The sequence below is a fragment of the Gnatocerus cornutus genome, chromosome 1 (assembly GCF_029298725.1).
Source record: "Gnatocerus cornutus isolate USDA-ARS CGAHR chromosome 1, icGnaCorn1.1, whole genome shotgun sequence".
Classification (NCBI taxonomy): Eukaryota; Metazoa; Arthropoda; class Insecta; order Coleoptera; family Tenebrionidae; genus Gnatocerus; species Gnatocerus cornutus.
In genome coordinates, this window is record NC_142233.1 from 33,413,199 (window position 1) to 33,434,226 (window position 21,028).

Sequence of the window (21,028 nt, forward strand, 5' to 3'; positions counted from 1 at the left end):
CAAGACTTATTAATATTATTGGCTTCGAGATTCCTCCAATAAATAACAGCTTTGGACATCCAGCCAATGGATGAGAAGTTACGATTGAGTTGGTGTTTAAGTGCGTTTTTTTGTTATAAAAACTGCATCGATGAAGATAATGTTAGCCAATGAACGAATTCTTTTTTGCGTTTTAATCCGATTTCAACCAGATTCTCCATTTTGTTGTGGAGAATGGGTGGATCTTCAAATAAAAATTTGTTTCTTTTATTCTGTGGCTTTAAAACAATCAGATTTTTTTTTTATTATTTTCAAAGTTGTTTATTTTCTCTCCTATTATCTCCTGAAAACTGAAATTGTTGGAACAGAAAATAAAGGTGCAGTCTTTATATTAATCATAACGTTCTTTATTTTAAAATAGAATATAATTACTTATGAATTATAAAATACAACAAAATAATAAGAATTAATTATAAAATTAAATATACTTTAAGCTCTATTATAAATCTGAGTTTCTTTAAGATAAACCTCCGCGGCCTCCCACAGAAAAGTGTGTTGTGCCTGAATCAAAACTATTTTTTTTTAAAGTTGTTTGTTTCTCTTTTTTCTTCGTTACATCCTCAAAACTGTGTAAATATTGGATCAAAAAATAAACGTGCATTCTTTTTATTAATCATAACCATAACATTGTTTATTCAAAAAAACTACAGTAGACTCTCAATTATTTTAGTTGCGGTTGTTCGAATCTTCACGTTATTCGAGCATCCTGTGGTTTTGAATTTCTCGGCGTTATCCGATCTAATCCGAATTTTTATCCGAGATTTTCCTGAAAATGCATAACTTACACAAAAAATGTCGTATTTGGACTAGCGATAGCGTCTTGATTGTTCTTGGAATTGCAGTTCTGTGTATGTATGCAAGTCTAATATAACAGCGATGTAACTGGTAGCTTAGTCTACAAAGACAATAATGAAATCTACATAATTCTAAAAGTTTTGAAATTTTTGTCAATTTTACAACAAATAAAATCAAAATTAAGTTTTTTGTTTCTTATTCAAGCAGGGGCTGGTCCACATTAGCTCGGAAGATCGAGAGTCTACTGTAGTTATAAATAATAATTTTAAAATACAACAAAATAAAAATTATTTAGTCAGTTGATATATACCGGGCGCTCTATAAAGCATTATAAAGGATCATTATCCCCTCTCATAAAACTGAGTTTCTTTGAGATAAGTCTCCGCGGCTTCCCACAGAAAAGTGTGTTGTGCCTAAAAAAAATATCTTATTTTTGTATGACAGCATCAAAATACAACCTCGCTTTGAATAAACTGCTGATTATGATATCTCATTAATCTCACAGCTGTACAAACATCACAAACGCCTTCGCTTATCATTTTTTCAATATTATAAATCATCGCTAGGTAGAGGGACGACGCCGTAACTCCATTGCTGGAAATTATATTCTATTAAAACCACATTCTCTCTCCATTTCTGATTCGTACCTGCACGTCACTAGAACTGCCTCGGTGTTTTTAAGCACTTTCTGTGTTTCGATGCAAAAATTTACGAAATCTCGAATACTGTCAGGACAATCACAAGTCGGTTCCCAGTTTTTTACTAAGAATAAATCCACGTCCACCTCTTCGTTGTTGATGACGAGCTGAGTCGTGTTCCAGTCGTAAAAAGGAAACTTTTTAGTGTCTAGCTGCTTGAAAATGAGGGTTTTTGATGGTTGGATTTGGGACCAACACGCCTAAAAAACAGTGAAAATGGTAGATTCGTCACTGCAATTTAACTCACTGATTCGTAAAAGTCGTCGCTCAATCCGACAATAACGGAAATGTTCTTTTGTTTGACAATGTTCCAAAACTGAAAGGTGCTGGCTTTTGACGGCTGTTCCATCACCCAGAACTTCTTTGATTGGAAGCCTCGAATAATATTGTTGGTGAAAATGAGGCCTTCTTTTTCAGGTTCTGAATATGTTTTCATAAAGTTTTGAGCTCCTAAGACGTCCGTTTTGTCTATCCAGATCGTCTCTTTTAAATAGCGAGAGTACTTTTTTAGTTCTGTTAGTACCACGCACATGGAGGGGCTGATAATTCTGGAATTAACGTCTTGGAGGCTCTCCACTACGACCAAGTGGGCCAAAAGATAAAGATTTACATCGCTGACGTAAGAAACTTCGTACTCCAGGAGTTGCTTGCAAATTCTAATAAAATCAACGAATTGGTACTGCTTGCTGATGCGGAGGGCCATGTCGCACATGAGAACAAAAGTCGCGTGTTGGATTTTCGAACTGAAAGTCAAAACAAGATTATATTTTTTTCTTGGATTAATGGGTACCTTGAGTGAACCAAAATTGGCGTTTTTGAACACAACGAAATCTCCGATATTTTCACAAAAAATGGTAGCAGCGACAGGGAATAAAAAGTGGAGATATATCGAAAATGGCGGACCTAAAACCAACAGTAAAACACAAGAAGTCGTCACCTCGACTCTTACTTCTCGATTTTTTCCTTTATTACACAAAATGAACCTGCGCTCTTCATAATCCGCAAAGTTTTTCTGGAAAACGAGCTGCACCGAAATGTCTTCAAGAGGCTCGTTCCAGTATTTTATCTCTTTCTTAGAAACGTCAAAGAAGACGATGGTTGTAACACTTTCGTTCCAGACTGTCTTCCAGAAGCTTGTTATCTCGTAGAATTTGGGCATTTTGGTCAACAAATACGCGTTTTCGATGTATTGCTGCAAAGAATTGTTACCACGAGCAAAATTTTTCACAAACTCACATCTCGAAGGTCGACACTGATAGAATCAATAATTAGATGATCCGCGAGTCGCTCATAACAAGTTTCTGCGTTGAAATATTTCTGAAATCAAACAACAAAAATGGTGGAGGCTCCGGTTTTTTACTATTTTACCTGATGTTGCCGGATTAATTCCCCACTTTGTAACGAAGTTTTCACGTGTTCTGCGAATTTATTAACCGGAATTGGTGCAGCTGCAGCATCGTCTATATCCTGAAAAGAAAGAGCAAACATTTCGACATTTTGATACCGTGAAAAATTCTTACGATATAATCGTTTAGTATTGGGTTGCAAAGGTTTTCTCTAAAAATCTCAGTTTTGCGTCTTCTCTGCATTAATTTTCTCACTCCAAATAATAGGATGCAAAGTCTGCAAAGACACAGAAACATTTTAAGGAATGTTAGGAGAGAAACTTACCCTAAGATAACAACTGCAGCGATAATGTAAACAACATAAAACGCCGATATTTTAGTTTTTATTTCGTTCTGTTGTACTTGAACACACGACTTCAAAGGATACGAACTATTCCGACTCTTATCTTTGAAGGTGTTAACAACAACGACAGTGACGTTGTAACATTCATCGGGCTTCAAAGAGGTCTTCTTTAACATGTTACCATCGATGGTAACATTTTGGTGTGTTCCAGTCATGGTACGATTGTAACCAATTACTGGCATAAAATTGGTACTCCTAGTTTTAGATTTTCGAGTGCCATTTTGCAGTAAGACAATTAACTGTGTCTTTATAAAGGTGTTATCAGTTGAATTTATTTTATTTGAAGTTTCAACTTTGGTTCCTTCTTTCATTTTGAATGTTTTCGGTTCACTTTCCAAAACTGGTTTGCTGGGTGGTGTTGAACCATTGATAACAGTCTCAGTACCGTTGTGGTTATTGTAGGCTGCAACCGCGACTTTGAAATCGCTTGATGGTAAGACTTTTGTGTTCGAAATCTACAAAAAAAAATTAATTTGGTGTTAAAACATGTATAATTAGTACCGTGTATTTATAAAATGGTTTCAAACTATCTGTGACGTTCAAAAACGGCATAATTATCTCTCTATAACCATTCTGGTTTTGGGTGAAGGAAATGTTGAAAAATTCGATATCCCCATTTGAGATTGTCGGGTGGTACCAAGAAACTCGCAGATCATCTTCTGGTGTCCATAGTACGGTCATGTTAACAGGCGCGTTTGATGGTTCTAGAAAAAACGGTTAGTTTTCTGACTTACAAGGAGTTGATGGTACCTGTGATAGTCCGAACTGTGATGTTAGCCCATGGACCCATTTTACCCACACCTTCATTCTTAGCAGTGACCTAAAACGTGTTTTATTGTGATTTTTGATCGTCGTACTCGTAACAAAGTGGTACCGAAATTTTGTAGAATTTTTTTTTTTTTAAATTTGGAATGGTGAAACACTGATAGTCGGGCCATAACTCACAAGGGCTTCTCTTAATAGTTATCGTGTCAATTTGCCATGAGATTTGATAATACTCCAGGTTACCGAATTTTGAAGATGGTTGCTTCCACCTCAAGGAAATAGAGGTTTCGTTTTTGGAATATGCGGACAAATCTTGAACCTGTCCAGGAGGTGTTGAATTTGTTTTGAAGCTCACCGACTTTTCTTTGTAACACCTGTTCGAATTATCACACAGTTTTAGTTTGATAGAATAGTTGGAAAATGGTCGTAAATTGTTGAATTCCAAAGAAGTGATGTAGTTTTCTATTAAAATGGTTTTAGTTGGAGCTTCTTTGCTTTTGAAGGTGTTATTTGAAAGAAATGCGTTTATCCAGTACCGATCTTGGTACTTATTGCATGTAGTGTTGGTAATAAAAATTGTAGCATTTGTTGAGAACGTTTTCACCTTCTGAATTTCAAAATGTTCAACTAGAAAAAATTTAAGAGTACAAAAAATGGTGGATGCGCCTAGTTTTTACCTAAACACCGCGTCGTAAAATTAGAAGTGTGTTCATCTAAGTGCAGTTTTCCACTCTTTGATTTGATTACAAATCGCGCCAAATATTCGGTATTGGGGTCTAAATTCACAATTTTAATCTTGGTCTTCTTTCCGTACGCATAAAACGTCTTCATTTCTTTCCAACTCTCATTCAAATTATTCTTCTAAAAAACGTATTAGAAAGTGGTTAATTTTCTTTTCAATTTACCCTGTACTGGAGTGTATATTCCTGAGGATCATCCTCAAACTGATTGACAACAGTAAAATTATCCACCGAAATCGTCACTTCTGTAAAATTGCGTATTTCGATAACCGGCGCGTGGACAAACATCATCGGAGGCGCTAAAAACTGCAATTACTTCTTCGTCTTTCGATGGGACACTTACGAATATCGCATCTGTCGCCTGTAAAGCCAAGCACGCACAAACATGTTCCATTGACGTGATGACAGGTTCCATTCAAACATCGTCCACATTTTTGGTGGCAGAAATGACCATAAAAACCTTGCGGACAAGCTAAAAATGACTGTCACGATTTGAATCTTTAAGACTGCACCTTACTTTTATCGCAATCGTCACCGGAGTATCCGGGTAAACATCCATGTCGCTTAGTGTCTTTTTCTACAAATTTGACTTTATCGCATTGTTCTGGATGTGAAGCAAACCAGGAACAGGAAATGCAATGGCGTGAAAACGTATTTTCCGGGCAAATTCCTGGAATTATTATCAGTTACACGTTGTCTCTCACTGTTTATCTACATTTTTATGGATTTTTATTACCGTTTTCCTCATTAGACGAAACAGTTTTCTTGGAGATGAATTCGCAAGTGATGTTTTCATGAGCCACGATCGCTCGTAGTTCTAAAAAAGATTCTCAAAATCTCGATTTTTGGTTCAACAATTTTTACCGTTAGTTCTGCACACCCTCGGCTGATCAAACACCAAAACCTGCGAAGCCTCCTTGCAAGAAGTAGAAACGTAAAATTCTAGTTTCGGGCTCCCAATCCCCTCGCCTACAAATCTAATTTCTTTCCACCGTCGCAAATTACAAGAACTTGAGGAGCCACGATACGTCTCTTTTTTTATTTCTTTGCGGTTTTGCTTTGCGAAGAGTTGAACCTCACATCCGCTGGGTATCAACCCAAAAAACGACAAACAAACACTCCCATTGGTGGTGGGTACCGGTGGTCCAAGCGGCGCATTCTTCAATGGTGTGTTAATAACAGTTTCGTTGGGGCTTTGGTGAAATTTCCATAAGCCCTCCACGGCGTTGCTGTAAAGAAACGCGAAAGAAACGTTGATTTGTCGGGGGTCTTCAACATCTAAAAACACATCTTCGGTGTCTTCGGTAACACGTCTTAGAACAAGTCGATGGTTGCATTTGGTGATGGAGAGATGAGTCCATTGTTTTGCAGACAAATAAAGAAAGGAAGGTGAATGCTAAAACACTGAAATAGACATTGAAGATTTGATAACATCGTCTTTACTTCAACTTTTTGAAGAAGTTCCCGGCACATTTTGTTGTTATCATCAACAGATAATTCGCGTGGTTCACACTTGTAGAGCACCGTTTTGTTACCATTTTGTAATAAGAACCAGTAGCAATTAGAAGTGGTGGTGTTGTTTCCATCGCAGAGATAAACATGCGCGTCTTCATCAATCCGAACAGAGAACGCGATTCCTTCTTTAGTGAAAGAAGTTAAGTTTTTCCGAAGCGGTGGTTTCTGGGGGTACGTTTTAAAAACGTTTAAATCTACAAGAATCAAGAATAAATCGATCTAAAGTCTCGTGATTGAAATACCTTCCCATCTTCGATCTAGAATTACACCCACAGACGACAACTTCTTGTTTTTGGGTAAAGAAAAAGAGTAAGACACCTCTGGGTGGCCTCTGGGAAAAAACTCTTTCGACAGAGTTAAAACTGACACTCATTAGGGGACTTACCGCTTTTGATCTTTGCTGCGTCAAAGTCGTGCATCCAAGTCATACCACTTGTACTGTTGGTAATGCAGAAGTACTTCTTGTCTTCGTGCTTTTTTTGGTTGTACATGTGGATGAAGACATCGCCGCTGTTTACGAATGAAAAAATTAAAACTAGCGAGAGATGGAGGAGCATGGTTTTGTGGTAACTGACTGATTTTATCTGAAAGGTGTAGCTTCCTGGTAGGTGGGTCAGCTTATCAGTATTGCTAATATCAAGAAAAAAACCAGTGATATCTGCCTATATTTGCAAAACATATGGCAATTCCTAATATTGGGGGAAAAAATGTAAATATTGTCATATCTTGCACATTGATTTTTTAAGAATCTGAGTCAAAATGTCATTGACCGGGCAGTGATCGCGATTTAGATAGATTTGACTTTTGATAAAAAAAATGTTCTTAAAGGAAAATCAAAATTTTTAATTACTTATTTAAATAGATATGTTTTTACTACTGTTTCAAATTCAAATCTGTGCACATATTTTTCTAATGTTAGATTTAGTGCGAGGAAAGATTTTATTTGTAGAGAAAATCTTTCATTATCTTCAAAATTTTTATTTTGTTGCCTTGATTTTTATTTTTGGTTATCAGTACATTTACCAGCAAAGTTTTAGTTTACTTAAAAACTCAACATTGCATGGCGATAATTCAATAATAAATTATGAAATGTTATCGTTTGAGCACTTAATTTATAAAAATATTTAATTGCATTAAACTCAAAATATCGACATCGCTACAAGGAAATTAAATAAAGAAACTTGTTCTCAAATCTTAATAAATATAACCGCATTAGAGACAACTGAAACTTCAAAGTTTTTAAAAAATTTTGAAGCTTAATACATATCACCCAATTTTGGTACTTTTTTTACTCAAATGCTGATTTTTTGTTTTTTTTTGTGTAACTTCAGTAAAGTTAACTTCTTGATGCCAGATTTGGTTCACTGAATTTGAATTACTCTTTCAATTGATGCATACAAAAAAATCTGAAAACGTTTTAGTTCCAAAATATAAATCTTAATAATCAAAACTAAATTCAGTTTTAAAATGAATTGATACAAATACTTATCTTTACGCCCGATTGTACAATAATTGATGTTTTATGATATTGTTTAGCGGCCATAAAGTGGCATTTTATGGCCGGTGGCCATAATAAAGAACAATGGCCGCTTGTCAGTGTCAAATAATTATAAAAAAATTAATCTCAAAATGCAACTTCACTTTTTCTATGCATTGTAAGTTTCTTTATGCACACTTGCAAACTGTCTTAATCTCATTCTTTTGATAGAAAATTATCTTTATTACAATCGGACATAAAATATTGTATGAAACTCGTACATAATTAGGCGTTGTAGACCTAAATTATGTACTTATTAAATAAATAGTCATTAAATAAATAAAAAGTTTATTATAAACAATTTTTATTACTACAAATCTGGATTAAAGCAGATTGGATAACAACTTCAATCTTCTAATATTTTTGATATTATTTACAAAAGTAGAAAGCGGTTCTACCTCTGATATAAATTAGTTTCTTCTAAATAACACTTTACAACGTTCCACAGAATTATAAATTGTTCCTAAAATATCGACACAATTTTTTTACATTTCTTATTATTTATACGTACTTCATTTTTTACAAATGAGGAATGGTAACTTCGCAACACTCTCACGCTCCTGCTAATATCACAACTTCCTTCTTCCTGTGCTAATTTCATGTTGTACAGTGTGGCCAAAAACAGACCACTCGCAGTTAATCCATCGCTATAAAAATAATTACATATTTTAGATTAAACAGATTTTTTCAAAATTTTCTACCTGCACGTAACCAACGTAGATTTTGAACCCCGCAGAATAATTTTCGACTCCACGCAGAAATTGGTAAAGTCAGAAATATTCCAGCGAAAGTCACTCTTCACCGAAAATACATCAAGAGTCAAATTTTCCTGCAACAATCGTATTAAACTTGAAAATAAATCTAACAAACTGAAGTACATTTCCGTTACTGAGCTTTACAGACGTCCAAATGTAGTTTTTTAAGTTCATTTTTGTAATAAACGTGATAGTGGCAGATTCCGATGTCTTCAACACGGGCGCTGCCTCTGTTGGCAACTCCAACTACAAGTTTAGGTGTTAAGAGTACGATACTGTAGTACGACTTACTTTATTTTCGGACGGACCCTCCAAATCTACAATTTTCGTTATTTGTTCTTCAGCTACCATCTCCCAGAAGTGGTTCAGATTGTACTTCGTGGGCTTCCGAGCCACGTAAAATTTTTCGGAGCTATGATAACCATCAACGACTATGGGAGTAATTTTATCGATCTTTGCGTATTCGTGTTTGTTGACTTGAGGCTTAGACAAATCTAAAATCGTGTTATCAAAGTTGTCTTTTTTAATTGGGCAGTACCTTTCTGTTTCGTCATCTGATCCAGCCATAAAACCTTTTGAAAATTTTTAAAGTATTGGCGCATGTTTTCAGGGGTCATAGTACTGAGTTCTAGCTGCGTATCAAAATTCCAGAGACTTTCCAAAACAACCACATGAGCTAAAATGTAGAGTTGAGTGTCTCTACACAACTCAGTTCGTAACTCAACAAGAGTTGCAGCTGTTTGAAGGAAGTCAACGTAGTCGTACTGTAGAGCACTTCGCAGAGTTGCAGCACAAAGTACCACAAAACCAGACGTTTGGAATTTAGAACTTCGGCTGTAAACCACGATAGGAGAATTTGTCGTTATTTGTGAAATTGTTCGTAGAATTGGTACCATGGCGAAAGTCTCTTTATTTACCGTAAAACGCAGTTGAGTCACCTGTAAATTTACACTTTTGTTGTGTTTTATAGTACCCGTACTTACATATCGTCGTTTTTTGCCACAACACAGCATGTAGATCCTGCGCTCGTAATGAGAAAACGGTTGGCAACTGTTGAATTTGACGGTAATATTGTGGTACTTCGTTGTTTCCGACATATTTGGGGGCTACAAATAGACGGATAATCGAGAGTCTGACTAATTAACTCTCACTTTACATCTGTGGTTTGTTTGTCGTCCAAGACAATAATATTGTCTACCTTTTCTTTCCAAATCATTTTCCAAAACTGACTGGAAGTCGGCATTTCCGTGATAATGTACGATTCCAGTGCGCTGGAAGAACTAAGTTTGGTACCCACATGTTTGAAATTGACGTGGAAACTCGTGTTTTGGTCCAAAATCTTTGCCTCTTTTAAAATTGACTACAAAATTATTTAAATTGTGCAAAAAACTGTTATTGGTACTACCTTGTGCTGTTGTTCGAGTACATCATTGTCCAAACAGGCTTTGACGTACTGTTCAAAAGTAACTACAGGTACGACATGTGACTTTTCCTAAAAATATCTAAATACATTCTAGGATTTCGCAGTGATAAGAAAATATTACAAGTGGAATACTTTGCCTGTAGTTTGTTTTGTAATCGCTGTCACGTAATGTTTTGTATCTTTTTCTGTAGACACTGATCCACCTAAAATATTGTATGCATGGAAATGTCAACTAGTCAAATCTTACCGTGCAGAAAAGGAAACCAGTAGCAATAGCAGTACCAAAATAAACAGCGCGAAGAAAACAACGTTTAAATTTAGTTTCCTGACTGCTTCAGTTCTGAATGGTACCACTGGAAGCTGATCTTCGAACTTCGCTCCACTGCTCGTTACAATGACACTTCTTACGACATAATCACAGTCTGGTTTTAAATTTTGAATTGACATATTATTAGTTCCTTCAGGTGGACATGATTGCATCCACTGCGCTCTTTCCTTTTCCTAGAATCCGAGTTTAATACCACGTTTTATCAACACTTTCTTACCTTGTACTGAATACAATGTAAAAGCACACTTTCGTTTGAAAACTCTTGGTCTAAAGAGATGACCACTTTTGTTTGTCCAACGCTTCTAATAACAGGTTTGGTCATTATTAAATTTTGTTGTTTACGCAAACTTTTGCGGCTAAAACACGTTCCATTTTCAGAACCGTCGCATTTGGGGATGCAACAATCGTCATAGAAACCTGCAAGACAGTCTAAAATTTTTGTCAGTTTTCTGCAAGAGGATTTTGGTATTTACCAGTATCAGGACAGGTGGCGGCTGCAGTCTTTTTCCTTCCCTTGTAAATTTTGGCAGCGTCGCAGGAAGAGTTCCAAAAACAAGGAATATTGTGCGAAGATAAAACCATTTGATTCTCACGGATTATCGTTGTTTTGTCATCGACCACCAATTGACAATCTTGACTGCTTTTTGAAGAAAGGTACCGGAATTCTGAAAGCATTCGTTAGGAACAAGCGAAGAAATCGACAGATATTATAAAACAAACCGTTTTCTTGGCACGTCCTCACTTTGTCGATCACCCAAAAATTACCTTCATTTCTACCACTTTTGGACGTGGTCGAGACTAAAACCACAACATCGCTTCTGATATTTTTGTTCACAATCTTAATTTCTTTCCACGTGGTCATTTGGGAAAAGTAATGCTCCTGTATTGTAACCCGAGTTTGTGCCTCAGCAAGAGTCACTTTTAACCGACAATTAGCACACATCATTGCGAAGAAGTTAACACAAAAGAATCCGGATCTGATGGTTGGCCCGAACCGTCTATCTTTAATTTCTTCAGTTATGTAAAAATCTGGTCTGGAGATGTGGAATTTCCAATAACTGATATTTTCAGTTATGGTATGAATTAGTTTGGATTGTATTGCTTCCTTGTCTTCAAATTCTAATACTATAGTTCGAGACGTCCCATTTAGTACTTGTAATGTTATTTTTGTATCAACTTTTAGAAGTTCGAAGTGTCTCCAACAACTTTTACTCAGAAGTTGGTTCATATTCCAAGGCCCAGTTTTTAAATATCTGCATTTTTTTAGATTGTCTGTTTCACATCTGTGGGCACTTAAATTACTAAGCCTAAGAACGTAACATGGACGTTTCATGCAGCCACATAGATATAGATCAACGTCGCCTTCTGCTTTTACAGAGAATGGAAACAAGAAGTTGTTTTCAACTCTATAATTTGGGGAGGTGTGAAATCGGGAAGTTCTGTTTGGCTCCAGTTCTACAATCACATCGAAATAAGTTAAACTGTGTTTGCAAAGTTTTGCAAATAAAAGATTACGAAAAAATTATATCTATTTATACCACGCGACCCAGTTTCAAAATCGCGTTATTGAAATGTATATTTTTCGGACTATGTTGTAAATTTGATCATGAGCATTTTAGTCACGTTTTGATTTGATAAATTGGCATTTCACCATGTTTGCATTGATATTACGCCACAAAAAAAGTTAGATGGGCGAGATTCGGTTTTTACGCTAATATAAAACACAAAATACATTAACTCGAATGTCATCAAAAAATTCAAAATTGACAAACTTAAATAGTATTCTCAAAATAATGATAACATACTTCTATTAAATTTTATTACCTTCCCATCGTCGGTCCAATATTGTCGCATACACAGTTTTGGAAGAACCACTGAATTTATTTCTGCTCTCATTTTTAAAAACCCACTCAAAACTCCTATCTTCAGATGATGGAACAAAAACAGATTTACCAGCTAAAAAGTGTGTTTCCAAAAGTGTTTTTTTTTACTTCAAGAACTTACCGCTTTGGTTCTCTTCAATTCTTGTTAAACCGTAAGAACTATTAGTAACACAATAATATTCATCGTTTTTAGTATCGTGAATAAAATACAAACTTTGCGAATTTATATTAAAACAGAATAACAGAAGAATAGAAAAAATTGCCCACATCGTTTGATGTTTTGGGACAAATTCAGCGTTCGCATTTCATTTTTGTTTGTTTATCTTTATCAACAAATCCACGTTTTCTGTGTCAGCATATATCAATAATGAAATTTGGAATTGAGGCAACTTTATATTGATTGTGAAAATTAAGCAGAAACGTTTATAAAAATATCAGTTTCAAAATTTTTGAAGGTTGTGATCATGTGGTGAAAAACTTTTTACTTTCTGTTTTAAAATATTCTAATTTGGTACACTTAACATGCAGGAAGGAACAAATCCACAAAATTTTACTGTTTCAGTGTGAAAATTGCCAGACTTACGCTGTATAATCAAAAATTTGGAATTTTTTGTTTATCCTAGGAAATAAAAATTCTAAAATTTATACTTTTTGTTTCAAAATTTTATAATTTGGTACACTACATACGTATCTTGAAAGGAACAAGACTACTAAATTTCACTGTTTTGGTGTTAAAATTGCCCGACTTTTTTTATTTTTTGGTGCTAAAATTTTGTAATTTTGTAACCCAAATAAGTATATGTATAGGAAGGAACAAATCCATTAAATTTTACAGCTACATCGTTAGAATTGTCTAACTTACGGTCTAAAATCGAAACTTTGGATTTTTCGCTTTTTCTAGAAATTCCCAAATTTGTACTTTTTGTTTTAAAATTTTGTGATTTGGTACACTAAATGCGTATTTTGGAAGGAAAAAGAGCACCAAATTTCATAGTTTTATCGTTAAAAATGTTTGACTCGCTTCATAATCGAAAATTTTGACTTTTTTCTTATTCTAGAAAATAAAGGTTTAAAAAAATTTATTTCTTGTTTAAAAATTTTGTATTTTGGTACACTAAATATTCATCTTAAAAGGAACAAGTCTATCAAATTTTACAGTTTTTGCGTTAAAATTGATGGACTTGGGGCGTTTAATCGAAAATTTTGAATTTTTTGCTCATTCTAGAAAATTAAAGATCTAAAATTTTTATTTTTAGTGCTGAAAATTTGTAATTTTGTGGACTAAATGAGCATATAAGGAGGAATAAGTTCACCAAATTTCATAGTTTTCTTGTTAAAATTGTTTGGCTTACGGACAATAATCGAAAATTTTGACTTTTTTGCTTATTCTAGAAAATAAAAATTTCAAAATTTTTGTTTTTTGTTTTAAAATTTTAATTTAGAAAAAATAAAAATAAATAAAAATAAGTATCAAATTTCACTGTTTTAGCGTTAAAATTGATCGACGTCTGGCGTTTAATAGAAAATTTTAGATTTTTCGCTCTTTCTAGAAAATTAAGGTTCTAAAATTTTAATTTTTGTTCTAAAAATTTGTAATTTTGTGGACTAAATGGGCATATAAGAAAGAATAAGTCCACCAAATTTCACAGTTTTCTTGTTAAAATTGTCCGACTTACGGACTATGATCGAAATTTTTGACTTTTCGCTTATTCAAGAAAATAAAGATTTCAAAACAGTTTTCAGGCATTTCTTACAAAATTTTTCCGATTTTGTTTGCACCATGGGGGGCTTTTGCGCAGAATGTCCTTTAGGTTACAAATTCATTTGAACGTAAAATTATTGCACAGAAATCGTTAATTTTCACATCAAACTTTGCCTCTTCAATCCATCATACCTCGAAAAATTGAAGACATGGATTTTTTTTAACATTTTTCAGGTGATTTGTAACATTGTCCGATGATACAGTTTTACGGGAATGCGCGACTTTCCGGACCTCCTGTATAAATAAAATAAATTTTCCAAAATTTGCATTTTTTGTTCTAAATCTTAATCATTGTCTCCAATTATAAATTCAAATGTTTAATTTAATCGCCTTTATTACAAAATATAAGTACATAGAGAACAACATAAACTCGCGTAACATCCAAATATCAAAATCCACCACAACTCTCACTTTACACATTAACCGGTTCGTTAGTTTCTTGTTTCTTATTATCGATTTTTTCCGATCCACTATGCCACCCCGAGTCCATGGTACCGTCACTATGACACCCCTGTCCTTGCACTTCTTCGTCATCCGCACTGTTGGCCTCCCCGTACAGAAGTCCCGCAGGATTTCCCCCCAGATTCTGAATAAGAGCTGAGATATTCGAGCCGATATTCCTCCGACTCGGCGACTGAGCACTAAGATTCAAAGTTTTTGGCGGTACGTTCTTTGGACTGTTTGTGTTGTAGTTGAAATTAGGCTTGTTCTGGTTGTAGTAATTAGGGCCGAAGTTATTCAAACCTGAGATGGTACTCGTTAGATTACTGGCATTTTGCCGTTGGTCCTGCACCACTTCGTATTGAGCATCGGGAGCTAAGAAGTGCTCGTTGAAGCTACGATGGTGCTCTGAGTTCTCCGGGAAATAGTTGCAGCAATCTGGAGTTAGACCGTCGTCGGTGGTTTCAGTCATCGGCGTCTGGACGCTGCTGCAAAGACTGTTCTGGGAGATGTCTTTGGGGAGGAGCTGCATGCAGGTCTCTGAAGCAAAATCGTTAGAAGGAAGAGGAAACGGCATGCGGCTACGTGTCGACATTTGGCGATTTCCCATTCGATGGGCGAGGTAGTCTTCATCTTCAGTGACAGTAGATGAAGAAATATTCTCTTGGAAGTTCTGGAGAAGTTGGTTTGGTTCTTTGCATTCGGGCTTTTGGAGGGACATGAGTCGAGCTTTCTGGGACTCTAAAGCTTCGTCGTAGAGAGACGAGTCTTGACCGTCGTTGCGAACGGAAATGTTGCAACAACTGCTGACGTCGGCGAAGTACACCTCCGATTCGGAAGTCTCTGGTTTTTGGGGGCTGTTTTCTTGCTTTTGGAACGCCGCGTTTTCCACCCCCTGCAGCCGGGGGAGAAACCGACACTGTTCCTTCTTCTCAGGTACTTTCGCCTCGTGATACCCGTGGTCTTCTTCACTTTTCGCTTCTTCCTTCGCAAAAACACTCTGCACGTTCGTTCGACTGCTTCCTTGGTTCGTCGATTTCACTGAAGCCATGTCCGCTTTCTTCTTCACTTTGCGCACCGGTAGAGTATGCGACATCCGTTCCGAACTGTCTGTACTCTCCCCGTTGTCGTTCTGCACTTCCGCTTCTGTGGTGTTCTCGTAATTATCCTTGTGGACTCGTCTTCGGGACCCCCGGAATTGTCCCTCCTCGCTCATCTGACAGTGGGATTCGTGTCCATGAAGGTGGTGATGAATATGATGGTAGCGCGCTGGCGACTGAAGAGGTCTTCGCGCTGGTGAGTTGGGGTTAGAGTACGGCGGGGGAGGCCCCCACACGTAAACCCCACCAATCGGAGGACGATTATCAAGAACGCTGTAAGAGCCAGTGGAGCCGGTGTTAGGGTCCTGGAGAACGTTGTCTCCAGAGCGGTTACTAAAACCGTATTGACTGTCGGCACTGCTGGTTCCTTGGTAAGTGAGAGAGTTGTCCCGTGGCGGCTCATTATGGGTGTTGCCTCGATTCCACGGAAGACGCCGCCAACTCCATCCGCTTTGCGGACGAGCGGCGGTGGTGTCACCAGGAGCAGCATCTTCTCCAGGGTTGGGGGAGTAGAAGTTACCCACGCGCCCCGGGGTCCAAAATCTGCAACCACCACAACAATAAAAAGAGTTTTAAGTGCGGGTAATGTCATACCTGTCATTGGGGTGGTGACTGTCCCATGGGTACACTTGGGGCCCCATCGGCAGCGGGGGATATCGACACTCCTCGCAACAGCTGCAGTAGGTTGTGGGTGTGATGGGTGGCCCCCGAACAGACCCATGAGTACTCGTAGGTCCTCCAGTGTGCTGCTGGTAGAAAGAGCGACATCTCAGCTCGAGTTGCTCCCAGTACATCTTCTTCTTCTCGTGACTTAGGAGTTGGTAAACTAACATACACGAGAAGATGCAGACTAAAATCCCGCTGACGGAGAGCCCGAACATGGCGCGAAGGCATGAATAAAGCGCGCCGTGGATGACCTCGCAGTCCGGCGTCGAGTTGAACACAAACTTAATCTCTGAAAGAGTTTTTTTAGTATTTATTACAATGGTAAAACCTCTTACCATCATCAGCGTGGACGTGAGACTCTAACAACACGGAGTAACAAATACAGGTACGAGTTTTCTGGGTGTAGACACACTCCCGAAGAGTTTGCAACCGGTTCATGTGGATGACCGTGGTGGTAATGGTTACCAAGACGCAGGTGAGAGCGCACACGAGGCAACACAGTCCGCAGACTTTGATCTAGAAGACTGTGTTAATCACCGGTGAAAAGACATGGAGGACTCACCAAATAACTGTATCGATTTTTCCTTCTCGCGAGACTCATCACACACAACCCCGTCAGTATCAACTGAAACAATTGAATCAACAAGTGAGGAAGGTGAGGAGTGGCTTACCATGGTCGCTGGCACGAACGTCGGTATGGTTTCGAAGTAGCCTAAAGTGGATGTGTAGGACCGCAGGAGAAAATAGACGGCGAGAAAGAGCGCGCCGAGGATGGTGGCCATGCCGCCGCAAGCGCAGCACCAGAAGACATATTTGCGGATGCCGTTGTGGCTTGGGTTTGCTGTAAATAAAAGTTTTACTTTCCCTCTCTATTGCTTAATGAAGATGTCGAGTGTCTTTGCGCCTTACCATGGGGGACAGGATGTGGAAACGGCTGAATCGTCGGAGGTATGTGGTATTGGACCACCTGCATAACCGGATAACCGTGCATTGTAATTACTTCACTTTTGCACTATTGTAACCGACGCTTTTCATTACTTCTTCAGGCGGTGCAAAAATGACCACAATTAAGACCACGAAGAATAATTTAACATTTCCGTCGAGCCGATTTCGCGTCTTTGTGAAAACAGTGACACAGAGCCGCCGCGTATTATCCGATAACGGCGGCGTCGCCATAGCGACGTCTCGACGCTGTTTCACTCTAATAGTCAATATTTCCCCCTTTTTAGACGCCGGAGAAACACTCACATCCTCACTCTGTGACAAAAATTTTTTCTTACCACTCCTCGGTCGGTGCCTCGCCCCGATAGTCCCGTCCAGCCTCGGCCTCGGCGGCGGCCTCGGCGGCAGCGCAGGCGGTAGATTCGAAACCTCAATCCTATCATCAGCCTCCAGTTTTCGATTCTGATTGTCTACTTCGGTGATGGCGTCGGTGTCTTCTTGCAGATGGCACGTGCACGTCGGACCGATTTTGGACACGTGTGGTGTCTTCGGCGACGCGTGGACGTGCACATGCACTGACTGATTAATGGGGTGGATATGGTTGGTGTTGGGCACGTGGCTTAAGCTGATGATGTTGTGGTGATGAGTGGATTTGGTGAGGCAATGGTTGTGAAGGTCAGTCTTTGAAGAGTCGAGTTTTTCCGTGCAGGGACACGTGTGGTTGTGGGTGAGCAGACCATGGTCGCTGGTTTCGCTCGACTGGTAGGTGTGGTCGCTGGTCTTCTGCGGGTCGGGCGATGGGGACGACATGGTGGAGGGCGTTTACATGATGACTAAAAAAAATAAAAAAAAAAGTAAAAATTATGACAAATGGCTAAAATATAAAAGAAATAATATTTAGAAAATCGTAATTTTTTGTTTCAACAAGTGTTGGACTGTATGTCCTTCGAATACATCGGCGAGATTGTACCCAATATGCAAGCCTCTTTAGCTCAGTGGTAGAGCACTGGTCTCGTAAACCAGGGGTCGTGAGTTCAAACCTCACAGGAGGCACTTTACTTTTTTTCTTTATCTTACTGTTTTTTCGGTCAGCCACTTCAATAAACTCCGTTTTATCGTCATCAAGATAAAAACCTCTTGTGTGCTTATGAATTTTCATGACGGAAACGACACCTCGATAAATATCATACTCGAGAGCACATTTCTGTATAAATTAACACTTGATGCAAGCTGTTTCTTGAGGAATTTTCGGTCATTGACTGAAAATTCTACCTGTGGTTTTGGCCATTTCTTGTCCTGAGGGTTCGTCAGGTACGCACCTATTGAAATCTCCGCCAATTCCGCGATTTTTACCACAATACTAAGAAGATGTTCCCACGATTCTACCTGGGTCGCTAAAGTATTGTTTGCACTACCATTAATTACCCAGACGATGGTTCTATGAGCATTTTTACATTCCACAGCTCAATGTTTATACAGAATGGGTCATTTTCCCAACCGGTAAGGTTATGAAATCGCCTCTACGTACCTTATATGGGTTCGCTACATGGTCTCCAGTTAACGGTGATGTCAAAAATTGCCACTGCACACAAAGAACACAATAAACGTTGCGGTTTCACATCACTTCCCACATAACCGTCCGGTGGTGGCCACCGCTCGTCCAACAGGTGGTGGTTTTCCAACCGTCGCAAACTGTTCCTCGAGGAAACTATGCGAGAATGTCAGCGAACTGGACCAACGGAGGCTGTCCTTCTCGCTCTTGGCATTTCTCGCGCTGTGGGAAACGCGAGAAGAAGTGAGAGACCTTGACGTTGGAATGCTACCCCTCCTCCAACCGAGCTGCCTCTGAACCCTGATCCGGTTAAAGACGTGCACACGCAGAAAAGCGCCGCCGAGTGCAACGGAGGAAGAGGTGTTAAAGTAACACCGGCCAGAAACCAGATAAAAAAGGAGACGAGACGGAAATGCGAGTGGTAACATGAGTTAACTACTCAAGAAGTCAGGTTTAACACCACAAACACAAAAAAGTTCTTATCTAAACACTTCTGTACACAAGAGCCATTTGCTTTTCACGTCCACAGTACTGAATAAAACACAAAACTAATCAGAATCGTTTATTTGTCAAGCTAACATTCCTATTCTTGGATCTCAACATCGGAGTTCTCGGCGATCCAGTCCAAGAAGCTGGTGACTCTGGTGAATACTGGTGGCCAACCAACTTCGCAACCGAAACTGATTCCGAAGGAGGTAACTCCAATCTGCAAGGTCTCCGTAACTTCCAAATTCTTTCCTTAAGACTTCAACTTACCAGTTCGCCGGTGGAGGCGACCAGAGGACCGCCAGAGTCTCCACTGCAGGTGGATTTACCGTTAGCACCATCGGCGCACAAGTGGCTGTCAATGATAACACCCAAATAGTAAATGTTGCATCCACTGTTAGAACCAACTGGAAGTGTTACTGCTCTTAAGACGTCGCTGATGGTCTCGGCGGCATCACTGGGTTTACCCCATCCGCTAGCCTTAGCTTCGTCACCCAAGTAGTCGTTGCTAGCGCTGGATTTAGCGGGCAAAGGAACAGTTTGAATATTATCTAAAAAAAACTATTAAAGAAATCGTCTACTGGTACGAAAAGTATTACCATTGAGTTCCACAGCCTCTGGGAGGGTAATAATAGCCAAGTCGTTCTCAAGAGTGAGTCGGTCCCAGTTGGGATGAACGGTCACCTTACTGCTGTTAACACGCACTTGGGTGTCTTCAGTTTCTCGGATTTTGTGGGCCCCTAGAATAACTTCGATGGTATCAGACCTGGAAATATCAACATTGATATTGATAATATTAACGACTCCAAGTTCTTACAATTCTCCGCAATGGGCGGCGGTCAAGACGGTGGTGGCCGAAATCAAAGATCCTCCACAGAACGCAGTACCATCGGTAGTAGGGATGAAAAGACCAACTTGATAGGGAAGAGAATGAGGTGTTACTTCATCTCCACCAGTGATTCTAGGGTTGGGTTTGAAATGCGCAGCTCTTCTGAAAATCGCTGGTGGCTCAACATGAGCGGGGTAGAGCTCGGCTTGAGCCAAGGCGATGACGGCGAGGATGACCACGGCGAACTTCATTTTGATGCTGGCAAATTCGGTCGGGGGAGATTTTATAGGTACTTTCGAGTGGAGTACTTGTGATGTGCCAATTCGTCTAAGTAGATTATAGAAAGACAATGTTATCAATTAAGGGAATTCGTGCCAGTTTTGGAGGCCCTCGTCGGTGTGTACACCGAAACTATTATTGAGTAATTATCTCAATTGGGTGGTACTCAGACGATAATCTCGGAAAAAAAATTGCATGTGGCACAATGCCAGTACCGGAAAAGCAACTTCTGATGTGTTTTCTTATCAATTTTTCAAACGTTGAGACACAAGTGGTCAATTAGTAATATTCTTGATAACGGAACACAATAATGGGATTCTTCATTATTAATTTGATTATAATCAATACCTTTGAGCGCAGAGCTGGCTCTGTATTTATTGAGGGGCTCTCTTTTAATCAGTTGTACGACTTCAGTGAAGTCAAAGGTCATGTCTTAGATTGAGGGATTACACTGGTTAACACGATTTTTGTCGTCGGCGTAAAAAGTTGATATTCTTATGTAACTTGATCCCCTGAATACGATTTTTTGAGATATACAAAAATTCAAAATAATTACCTATTTCTATTCAAAAGATTTTTTAGATGAAGAAAAATATCAAAAAAGAAAAAAAAACACTATTTTTTACTTGTTTAGTTATCTTAAAAACGCTTAACAATATTTTTTTATTATCCTTTTACCTATAATTGTATGAAAATTATTAACAATTTATTAAGTAACATACAAAATATGACTTAGGGCCTAAT

General features: G+C 38.4%; 3 protein-coding genes, 1 long non-coding RNA gene and 1 other non-coding gene across 6 annotated transcripts; 1 reads left to right on the top strand and 4 right to left on the bottom strand.

The window, feature by feature from the left end:
* Positions 1-639: 639 nt before the first annotated feature.
* On the bottom strand, positions 640-6,980 carry LOC148181954 (uncharacterized). Its single transcript, XM_088050770.1, has 22 exons — positions 6,964-6,980; positions 6,687-6,931; positions 6,544-6,645; positions 6,230-6,495; positions 5,651-6,182; positions 5,523-5,603; positions 5,304-5,456; positions 5,247-5,258; positions 4,959-4,972; positions 4,724-4,907; positions 4,156-4,673; positions 4,032-4,101; positions 3,783-3,985; positions 3,204-3,736; positions 3,053-3,155; positions 2,901-2,999; positions 2,482-2,784; positions 2,323-2,435; positions 1,780-2,275; positions 1,482-1,732; positions 1,293-1,428; positions 640-1,247 (listed from the first exon to the last, which is right to left on the bottom strand). The coding sequence occupies exons 1-22, from the start codon at positions 6,978-6,980 to the stop codon at positions 1,176-1,178; spliced, it is 4,503 nt and encodes a 1,500-aa protein (XP_087906896.1). The 3' UTR covers positions 640-1,175.
* Positions 4,816-5,851, bottom strand: LOC148181955 (uncharacterized). The gene is made up of 6 exons (XR_015770873.1): positions 5,651-5,851; positions 5,523-5,603; positions 5,304-5,456; positions 5,130-5,258; positions 4,952-5,085; positions 4,816-4,907 (listed from the first exon to the last, which is right to left on the bottom strand). It is a non-coding gene; the product is annotated as an uncharacterized LOC148181955 (long non-coding RNA).
* A 7,325-nt stretch (positions 6,981-14,305) lies between the features above and the next one.
* On the bottom strand, positions 14,306-18,758 carry LOC148181956 (uncharacterized). 2 transcript variants are annotated; one of them, XM_088036791.1, is made up of 7 exons: positions 18,667-18,758; positions 17,477-17,971; positions 16,868-17,037; positions 16,759-16,821; positions 16,532-16,712; positions 16,125-16,485; positions 14,306-16,073 (listed from the first exon to the last, which is right to left on the bottom strand). In XM_088036791.1, exons 2-7 carry the CDS (start codon positions 17,946-17,948, stop codon positions 14,402-14,404), a joined length of 2,919 nt encoding a protein of 972 aa, XP_087892917.1. In that variant the 5' UTR covers positions 17,949-17,971; positions 18,667-18,758; the 3' UTR covers positions 14,306-14,401. The 2 variants fall into 2 exon arrangements, with proteins under 2 accessions (XP_087892917.1, XP_087892925.1); XM_088036799.1 differs by lacking the exons at positions 17,477-17,971; positions 18,667-18,758 and adding an exon at positions 17,106-17,277.
* On the top strand, positions 18,120-18,191 carry TRNAT-CGU (transfer RNA threonine (anticodon CGU)). Its single transcript has one exon. It is a non-coding gene; the product is annotated as a tRNA-Thr (tRNA).
* Positions 18,759-19,239: 481 nt separating the features above from the next.
* On the bottom strand, positions 19,240-20,276 carry LOC148181958 (brachyurin-like). Its single transcript, XM_088036810.1, has 4 exons — positions 19,994-20,276; positions 19,776-19,942; positions 19,447-19,727; positions 19,240-19,396 (listed from the first exon to the last, which is right to left on the bottom strand). Exons 1-4 carry the CDS (start codon positions 20,254-20,256, stop codon positions 19,274-19,276), a joined length of 834 nt encoding a protein of 277 aa, XP_087892936.1. The 5' UTR covers positions 20,257-20,276; the 3' UTR covers positions 19,240-19,273.
* Positions 20,277-21,028: the final 752 nt, after the last annotated feature.